The 10282-nt window shown below is 49.0% G+C and overlaps 1 protein-coding gene across 1 annotated transcript in view; it reads left to right on the plus strand.

Moving 5' to 3' along the window:
• The window catches only part of SYTL4 (synaptotagmin like 4), a 36484-nt gene extending 27046 nt beyond the window's left edge, over nt 1-9438 (plus strand). The window contains exons 12-18 of the mRNA XM_015428023.1: nt 1353-1360; nt 1432-1578; nt 2574-2735; nt 3512-3617; nt 3902-4001; nt 7986-8194; nt 8856-9438. Of these exons, the coding sequence (XP_015283509.1) occupies nt 1353-1360; nt 1432-1578; nt 2574-2735; nt 3512-3617; nt 3902-4001; nt 7986-8194; nt 8856-8998 (875 nt within the window). The 3' untranslated portion in view covers nt 8999-9438. The remainder of the gene's footprint in view (nt 1-1352; nt 1361-1431; nt 1579-2573; nt 2736-3511; nt 3618-3901; nt 4002-7985; nt 8195-8855) is intronic.
• Nucleotides 9439-10282: the final 844 nt, after the last annotated feature.

The raw sequence follows: 10282 nt of genomic DNA on the forward strand, positions 1-10282 counted from the left end.
AGGCCCACTGTGGGGGGGGGGGGGGGCAGGAAGGGATGGGCCAGCGCCGATGGCCTCTTTGGGGTGAGGAGGGAATTTCCATCCAGGCCAGTTTGGCCCATAGATTCTGGAGGTTTTTTTTTTTTTTGCTTTCCTCTGGGCATAAAGCAGGGGTCACTGGGGGAGTGGGGCAGGGGGGAGGTAGTTGTGAATTTCCTGCATTGTGAAGGGGGTTGGACTAGATGACCCCTTGGGGTCCCTTCCGGCTCTATTTCTATGAATGTATGGGGGGGGGGGAGCTGCAGCAGCAGGGCTCGCCTGCTTATCGGGAAGGGGTCAGCTTGGGCCTTGTTCTGACAGGAAAGAGCCTGGTGAGTTTCGAAGCTGTGGGAACAAAGTTGGCAGCTCAGATCACACTACCGGTAGGTCCCAAGCCCTGTATGAGGAAGCTGAGCTATCATTTACCATGCTGTCAGAACAGGCAAATATTAGTTTGTAAACCACCGTTATTCTTCTCCTTAGTTGCTTGACACGGGAGTTTCTGTCCTTGGGGGGGCGGTATCGCCGTGCAGGTGTTCAGTCACTGCTGCCCCCTGGCGGTGAAGTGCTGGTATTAGTTTAGTTGACTTTAAAAGGGGCATGGACTCCCTCTAAGCTGTGGAGTCCTGTGAGCAAAAATTCTACTTTGTGAGCTCCTGGCACTAAATTTGTGAGCGAGCGATTTGGCTGCCGCATGAATCAGTTTGCTCTGGAGCCATCCCTTCCTGAGCTAAGACAAAAATGTGTGAGCCGGAGGCTAAAAAACTGTGAGCTAGCCCACACTGACTCAGCTTAGAGGGAACACTGTTGTGGATGTATTCAGGGAGGACAGGTCCATCAGTAGCTTCTGGCCATGATGAATAAACAGAACCTCCATGTTCAGAGGTTGTAATCATTTGAGTATCAGTGGCTGGGGGGGGGGCAGGAAGAGGGGAGGCCTTTGCCTCTATGCCCTGCTTGTTGGCTTTCAAGGAGCATCTGGTTGGCCTCTGTCTCTAACAGAACACTGAACCTGATGGGCCGTTGGTCTGATCAAACGTGGGTGCTTTTCATCTAAAGGGATTAGAGACACTCAGCTGCACATCAAGGAGAAGCTAAATTCAGGCTTAGCATTCGGATGGGTGCTCTCAAGCCCTGTCACATACGCTTTTGATAGAGGAGAGCTTTCTGTCGGCACGGTGACTGTATAGCAGGCTGGCTGCATTCTGAAGCAACGTGCCGCTTCAGTGGCTCAGTGCACCAATGCAAACCATCTGAAAATGGTTTTGGGGGCTTAATTGGAGACTTACAGTCCCCCGGCATGTTTATGAATGTGCATAACTGCTTTACCCCAGGTCGACCTGTTTCATGGACCTCATCACCATTAAAAAAGGGGGCTGTGCAGACAGCGTGTACGTGTGTTCATTTGTGCAGCTTGCAGACAGGTGGGGTGAAATGTATCCCTTTGATTCCTTCAGGTATGTGAAGACGTACCTTCTTCCAGACAAATCCCGACAAGGGAAGCGCAAAACCACCATCAAACGGAGCACCGTCAACCCCTTGTACAATGAGATGCTAAAGGTGAGGGTTCAGCTACAAGTGGGGGACATAGGAGGACTCCTGGGGCAAGTAGGGAGATCACGAGAAGGGAGGGGCAGGAAGGGTTCCATCAGTGCTTAGTTCTCGTGGCTCTTTCTTACATGCCCAGGGAAATGCTGATCACCACTTTGGGGTCAGGAAGCAATTTTTCGCCAGGCTACTTTGGCCGGAGATCCTGGAGGGTTTTTTTTGCCACCTTCTGGGCATGGAACACAGGCCACTCTGTGTGCATGTGTGTGTGTGAGAGAGAGAGAGGGGCATTTGTGAATTTCTTGCATTGTGCAGGGGGTTGGACTAGATGACCCTGGAAGTCCCTTCCAACTCTATGTTTCTATGATTCTAAGTAAATAGTCATTTCCCACCTGCTGGTCACCCCTTGCCCATTGCCTCCCTCCAGAGTTGTTCTGTCTCCCTCCTCCCCTGCTTGCTGTTTAGCCCCATAATGGCTGCAGAGATCTCATGGGACTATGCTTGTAAGATCTCAATGGCCATTTGAGGGTTGCTAGGTAACCACAAACATGTTGAGGCTTCCTCTCTTGGACAGCATGTAACATTGAATTTGCTCAAGGTCTTATGGCAGTCTTCAGTGAACTGAGAGAATGTCAGTGCATTTTTCTGGTTGTCATTTTTTAAAGTTGCAATGCCTGCATCGTTGCATCAGTGATTCTGCACAGCAAGGCTTAACCTCTAATTTCTTCCTCCTTTCCTTTTTTGTTTTTAGGTGTTAGATTTTCCTGCAGTAACAACTGCCCTATTCCTGGGTGGCCCCATTGTGTGGATGTCTTGATCTGCACGGTTGGGTCATCTTGGGAATTAGATATGATACTTTCCTCAGTTTGCATTTAACAATTCCATTAGCATCAGACGAGGCAGGTACATATCTCGTGAAAGCTCTAAAGGTGCGACTGAATTTTCAAAATATACTTCGGTGGCTACCCTTGCTGAAGGTTCACCTTCTTTCTGATCTCTCTTTCTAGTATGAGATCAACAAATCCCTCCTGATGACCAGGACTCTCCAGTTCTCAGTCTGGCATCATGACCGCTTTGGCCGAAATACGTTCTTGGGAGAGGCAGAGGTTCCGATGGCCTCCTGGAATTTCGAGAACCAGTTGGAGGAGTGTCTCCCGCTCCATGGCAAGGTGTGTGCTGCATCCATGGTCACTTTTCTTTTTTTAATTATTATTATTATTATTTTTATTGAGTATATGTTACAATTTCATACGGATATTCTTTCCAAATATGTTATACTCCTTTTAAAACTAAAAAAACAAAAACAACCATTGAGGTGACATATCGCCTGTTTATAACTTAATCCCAATCTTGTTTTATACCCTCATCTTTTTCTTACTTCCTTATATTACCCGCTTATAATACCACCATGCAACTTCCTCTATATCATATTCTATTATATTCTTCTTGTGTCTTCTTCAATACCTAGAAAAGAAAGCTGGATGGGGTTGCCTCCGATACTGGTAGCCTCCCTTTTACCAGAGGTCTTTGGGGGATCACACACCTTGCTATGCCCTTGTTATAATACTTCAACTCCTATATTATTTTCTGACCTCACTTGAGCTCAGCTTCTCTTAAAGGTGGTGTTGCTGTGCTCCAGGGAAGCTGCAGTGAAGCTGGCCAATGGAGTTTCTAGCTCTCTGTCATCATTTGCATCTTAGGCCGCAGCCCTGGTCAAAGAAACAGATGTGGAGAGTTCTCTGCAAAAATATGTATGGCACCTAAATGGAAAGTGGTACACGTCCCCTTAATCACTGAATAGCTCAAGTCAGGTGTGGCACTGGTGCACAGCAAAGCTGGGAGAGCTAGCAAGCCATGTTCGTGCCGAGAAGCTGGTTGCATTGATCTCCAGTCCACAAAGAGCAGAGCTCACTTCAACATATTGGATTGCCTTTTTGTCTTCTAGGATGGTGGTGACTCGGCTGCCTCCCCTCAATACAAAGGCGAGCTGGTGGTTTCCTTAAAATACATCCCACCTGCTAAGCATCCCAATGCAGGGAATGGAAGAAAAGGTAAGGATTCAGGACACTTTAGCAGCTCCCCCCCCCCCCCAACTGCAACGTGAGCCATGTAGATGACAACTTCCTGGTTTCTCATCAGGCACTGCCTGTTCATTTCCTCATTTTTTTCCTGTGAGGTCTAGAAACTTGATTTTGCTATTTGATTTTTTAAAAACCCCCATGGTTCTTGGGAGTTCTCAAATTTCTGGTTCCTTGTTGCATGGTTAAAGGAAGCTTGTGGGGTGCTTTTGCATTGGCCTGGTGCCATTTTGTCTCACCACCCGTGTCTCTTGTAGGCAAAAGGGAAGAAGGTGGTGAACTTCAGGTCTGGATCAAAGAGGCCAAGAACTTGACAGCACTCAAATCTGGGGGGACGTCTGACAGCTTTGTCAAGGGGTGAGTGAACTGGAGCCTTTTGTGATTGGATTACGAAAGGGAGCGGAGCTTGGAGGTAGAGACCATTTTAATGAGTGTTTCCCTGTCCAGATGCAGCACTGATTTGGCTTGGCGGGGGGGGGGGGGGGGGGGGAGAAGGCAAAGGTTGGGTCATCGGAAAAGTTCCCTTCCATTGTACTTCTTGTCTTGCATTCTCAAGTGAAGGTTAAACGGCACATGATGCTCATATATCACATTACTGCCTAATTATGGAAGGAAGTGTGACGTAAAGCCTTGAGCTTTTCCTGAGATGTGTTGTCAATAACTGCCCATTTATGAGATACAGGGCTATTTTGGGGCAGGAACGCACAGGAACGGAGTTCCGGCTGGCTCCTGAGTTGGCCACGCCCAGCAGGAACTCATTAGCATAATAGGCCACACCCAACAGCAGAAACTCATTAGGATTGGCTACATTAGGGGTTTGTGGCCTAACATGCAAAGGAGTTCCTGCTACAAAAAGGCCCTGGGTTTTGACAACAAACAAGGTAAACAGAATAACAAGCAAAAGGTGGGTGTGGCAGGATGACCACACTTCTGGTAACATGGGGGTGTGGCCTACTATGCTAATGAGTTTCTGCTGTTGAGTGTGGCCTATTATGCTAATGAGTTCCTGTTGGGCTTTTTCTACAAAAAAAGCCCTGATGAGATATATTTGCTGTAACTCACAAGAGTGCGTATCATCTACTTCAAGATATTGTTTCTCACTTACTGAGGAAGTTCTTCGAAACGGGAGTTCTTAATATCCAGGTTCTTCGTTTATTTTTTCTTGATACATCTTCCAAGAAGAAACTCTTCCACTTTAATATAGTGATTATATGGTTGTATTTGTATTAATACTTTGGTCATTCTTGAACTAATGTTAATGTCTTTTTCACACAGATTGCTATTCCCTTTTCACAGATCAGACATGCCCGAGCATTTTTCTCCCCCCACCTGCTTTTAGCCTTCATAGGTGGGGGAAAAAAGAAAGGTGCAATTGGGGGACTTGGTGGTCTTTGTTCTCCCAGCTTGGGTAAAAGCAGCGGGGGGAGGGGCAGCTTTGATACAGGAAAGATACCTGGGGGAGGGGTTAATGCTGCCTCCTGCAACTGCTTTTCAAGAGGAGCTCCACTGATGGATACCTGGGATCAGGTATACTTCCAAGGTTAGGTGAGTGGCCTTTGAAGATAGGGTTGCATTTCCTGTCATCCCTTCCCAAAGATAAACACCTGATACCTTTGGGATACCCAGTGAGAGTCAAAGTACGTGTTTACATTGGAGGCCCATGGCTGATGTTGTGACATGGACTTTAACCTTAAAAAGCATTGGCAAAGAGCCTGGATTTTGGAATGGGCTCAGTAGTCATGGGATAAAAGGACAAGTCCTCTTGTGGATCAAAAACGGGCTAATTAATAGGAAACAGAGAGTATAAATGGGCATTTTTCTCAGTGGAGGGTGGTAAGCAGTGGAGTACCGCAGGGATCAGTACTCGGTCCGATGCTTTTTAACTTGTTCATTAATGATTTGGAGTTGGGAGTAAGCAGTGAAGTGGCTAAATTTGTTCAGGGTGGTGAAAACCAGTGAGGATTGTGAGGCACTCCAAAGGGATCTGTCGAGGATGGGCAAGTGGGCATCAGCATGGCAAATGGGGTTCAATGTGGCCAAGTGCAAAATCATGCACATTGAGGCCAAAAATCCTAACTATAAATACATGTTGATGGGGTCCGAACTGGCAGAGACTGACCAAGAGAGAGATCTTGGAGTCATAGTAGATAACAGTTTGGTGTAGTGGTTAAGTGCGCGGACTCTAATCTGGGAGAACCGGGTTTGATTCCCCACTCCTCCACTTGCACCTGCTGATGTGACCTTGGGTCAGTCCCAAGCTCTGGCACAGCTGTCCTTGAAAAAGAGCAGTTTGTGTCAGAGTTCTCTCAGCCCCACCCACCTCACAGGGCGTCTGTTGTGGGGAGGGGAAGGGAAAGGAGTTTGTAAGCCGCTCTGAGACTCCGAGTGAAGGGCGGGGTATAAATCCAATCTCTTCTCTTCTTCTTCTTCTCACTGAAAATGTTGAGACTGTGTGTGACTGCAATAAAAACGCCAACACTATGCTGGGAATTATTAGGAAGGGAATTGAAAACAAATCACCTGGTATCATAATGCCCCTGTATAAATCAATGGTGCAACCTCATTTGGAGTACTGTGTACAGTTCTGGTCACCACACCTCAAAAAGGATATTAAAGCATTGAAAAAAGGGCAACTAAATGATAAAAGGGTTGGAACACTTTCCCTATGAAGAAAGGTTAAAGCACTTGGGGTTCTTTAGCTTGGAGAAACGACGGCTGAGGGGTGACATGATCGAGGTTTACAAAATTATGCATGGGATAGAGAAGGTAGAGAAAGAAGTACTTTTCTCCCTTTCTCACAATACAAGAACTCGTGGGGGCACAATGAAATTGCTGAGCAGTTGGGTTAGAATGGATAAGAGGAAGTACTTCTTCACCCAAAGAGTGATTAACACATGGAATTCACTGCCACAGGAGGTGGTGGCGGCTACAAGCATGGACGGCTTCAAGAGGGAATTGGATAAGCATATGGAGCAGAGGTCCATCAGTGGCTATTAGCCACAAGGTATAGATAGGAACTCTCAGCCTGGGGCAAGGGATGCTCTGTATTCTTGGTGCTTGGGGGGTCAACAGTGGGAGGGCTTCTAGTGTTCTAGCCCCACTCCTGGACCTCCTGGTGGCGCCTGGTATTTTTGGCCACTGTGTGACAGAGTGTTGGACTAGATGGGCCACTGTCCTGATCCAACATTGGCTTCTCTTATGTTCTTAATGGGCTGAGAGATGGAGGGTGGTCGACCCTTTTGCACATACTATTTCCCCCGTGCAAGTCACCCCCTATCCCCCAGCTACTTCTCACCCTGGTGGTGCTGGGAAACAGAAACTCAGGGTGATTTCCCACAAGCGCTGCTCCGCGCTCACTCCTCCCTTTTGCCTTGATGGTACGTGTCAATTTCACACAAGCTGCTGTGTGGCCGCATTTTGCTCCACAGCTTCGCATGATTTTCCCCGCATCTACTCAATCCTGTTTTTTGAGGATTGAGTAGACGCCGGGGAAATCGCGTGAAGCTGCAGGGCAAAATACGGCCGCGCAGCAGCTTGTGTGAAATTGACACGTACCATCGGGGCAAAGAGAAGAGTGAGCGCGGAGCAGCGCTTGTGGGAAATCACCCACAGTGCACTGTACCTGCCTCTTTTCCTAACAGCAGCATGGAGACCTGATTTTTCCATCCGGCGAAACATCTTGGGAAGAAAAAGGTGGACACTCCTCTTGCTCTAGCCTTGATTCAAATTGGGGCCCTTCTCATGACTACTTTTTAAGGTTTAATTACAGACTGGGTGGCCCAGTCAAAATCTTCCTCACGCTTTTGGCAGATGGCGCTCCCTGTGCAGTTTTGTTGCCCGTCTCCTTTGCAGCTGCCAGTTTTGCTATACTCATGGGCAGGGGTCTTGTTGTAGAAAAAGAGCTGCCGGAGCTCATTAGCATAACTCATTAGCATAACTTATTTGCATATGCCACGCCCCCTGACATCACTGGAAGTGACAGAAGGCCACACCCCCTGACATCACCGGAAGTGTGTCAGAAGGCCCGGCTACTTACCCTCCTGCTTCATCCTCATTTCCAAACGGAATGAGGATCGAAGCAGAGGGCGGGGTAAAGAAGGGGGCGGGGCTTCACCACGTGACCGCCCCGCCCCCTAGAGGTTCTCTTCCGGAGCTCCGTACCTGAGAGCTCCCCCCCGACTAGAGCCCTGCTCATGGGTGTTTAGGTCATTGGTTGTTTCAGCTGATATAATTTGTATGTGGCACTTGGTGTTTCTTGGAAGGCAAGCCACCTCGACAGTCTTGCCAGCAGAAAGGCAGGATGTGATGGACGTGATAAAGAAACATGCCTCTTGTCGGCAGGTACTTGCTCCCTCTGCGGAACAGGGCCACCAAAAGGAAAACACCAGTCGTAAAGAAGAGCCTAAATCCCCACTACAACCACACGTTCGTCTACAACAAGGTCGCTGTGGAAGAACTACCCCACATCTGTCTGGAGCTTACGGTGTGGGACCGAGAGCCCTTGTCCAGCAACGACTTCCTGGGAGGAGTCCGGCTGGGGGTTGGGAATGGTGAGGAAGCTGCTTATGTTGCATGGGGATCGGGTCTTCGCGAAGGAGCGCACTATTCTTGCCATCTGCCTAGCTTGGCATTGTCTCAGTTGTCTCAAGTTGAGGGTCTTTCCCAGCAACTTAAGGTCCATTTCACTGGAGAAGGGTATACCAAACCTGAAAAATATAGCTGTAAACTGATATTCCCAAATCCCAATTTCTTTGGCGCCATACTTCCCCTTCCTGAGTTGTGCTGCAGCGGCAGCAGGCCTCAGCAACAGAAGGGAATGCATTTAAAGAGGCGGTGGTCTCTTTAAATACCGTCCGTTCCTTTGCTGAGGTGTGCCACTGCTGCACGCCTCAGCAAGGGAAGGGATGTATCTTCAGATGGCTTTTGCAAAGCCAAGCCGCGTGCACCTTCCCTCCCTGAGTCGTGTCGCAGCAGCGGCATGTCTCAGTGGGGGAAGGGAAAGCTTTAAATGCCTTCCCTTCACTCGCCGTTGTGTGCCCCCGCCGCAGCGTGACTCAAGGAGGAAAGAGAAGGCATGCGCGTGGCTTGGCTTTTGTATATACCGAGCGCCCACCCCCCCCCCTTTTGGAGCATGAATGGGTTCTACCCCTGCCCTGGGGATGCCCACGGCCGCTGCCTTCCTTCCTCTCTCATCTCTTTGCTCCGTTTCAGGAATGAGTAATGGCCAGATGGTGGACTGGATGGACTCTACGGGCGAGGAGATCAGCCTGTGGCAGAAGATGTGCAAGTACCCGGGGTCTTGGGCAGAAGGCGCGCTTCCGCTTCGCTCCACCATGGCTAGGCCCAAGCCGTAAACCCTGTTCTTGCCTGACTGGGGGCCGCAAACAGGAGGCCAAGGAGAGGACCAAGGCCACCACTTTGCTGGAGAGCAGCTCTCTTAAAGAGAAGCTGGAGCAAGGCTTCCTGTCGCCGAGTGTGTAGCAATAAAGGGAATTTTGCGGTGGCCCTTAGAAGCCAGCTCTTTCTGGAGGGTGGTTCTTGGCAGGCTGCTGTTTTTAATGGGGCCTTGTTTTGAAACTCCGTTGGAGCCGGATTCCTTGCAGGCTCCCTGTGGATGCCATGGAGACCCTTTCCTGGGGGCGGGTGGATCCGAAAGCGCCTCTTAACTTGTTTTCCATGTTCTATTTTCTTCCTCCTCTTCCTTTGCCCTGTGTCTGCTATTTTTGTAAAGGTTTCAAGGGCAGCCTGCTTTCTACATCTGTTCCTGCTTAATGTCTTTTGTTTCAAGCGCTGGGCTGGGGTGATCGAAATAAAGTTCAAGTATACGAGCTGGAGGCTGCAGAAATCAAATGTCCCTTGCGGCGTTAGCCTTGTAAGGTCAAGTGGATAGAAAGTGAGGGAGGATGCACTTCAGTATTTGGGGGGGGGGGTTTCAGCCTGCCGTCCTGTGGATCTGTGGCTTGTGAGGCTGGCTTGAAACAGAGAATGTGCACTCTGAGGGGTGTAGCAATCGGTCTTGGAAGTGCCCTGTTTAACCAAGCTAGGAAGGGGTTGGAACCTCTGGCATCTTTTGGGGAGTTTAACAGAGGGGAGCATTCAAAGTAGTCTTTCTTCCCTTCGTGCTGGCACATTTGCAGTCTAAAGCAGATCAAGCCTGTTCTGTTGCACGCACAAAGCTTTTCAGTCTTAACAGTGCGGTGGGCTTCCTGGCTGAGCCATAGTCAGCTGTGCTGCACATTTCTCCCTACTTCTTGTGTCTATTTTCCCCTGACACCCCCCCTCCCCCCAACACATTATATTCATTTGGATAAGGCAGTCCCATCTGGCAGGAATAACTCTTTTGCTCAGAGAGAGGAGGAGAAAGCCAGAGTTGCAAATTGGTGGGTGGTGTACGGTGGCCGCCCATAGCAGGCAGGAGGGAGCCCCTGCCAAATAAATAGGGCAGAAGACTGCGGAAATCCCCCATTGTGAATCTCCATTCTTTCCCCCACTGACTCGTGTTCCTGTGTGCCCATGGTGCTGTTGAGCACATTGCTGGGCATTAGTTATGCGCAGCAAAGCTTAGGGGTGTAAGCAGCAAAAAATAAAATAAAAATCTTTTCCTCCTCTGCTCCCAAGCTAAGAAGCTGGATTGCCCT

This window comes from Gekko japonicus, unplaced genomic scaffold, assembly GCF_001447785.1.
Source record: "Gekko japonicus isolate JY-2015 unplaced genomic scaffold, Gekko_japonicus_V1.1 scaffold1022, whole genome shotgun sequence".
NCBI lineage: Eukaryota > Metazoa > Chordata > Lepidosauria > Squamata > Gekkonidae > Gekko > Gekko japonicus.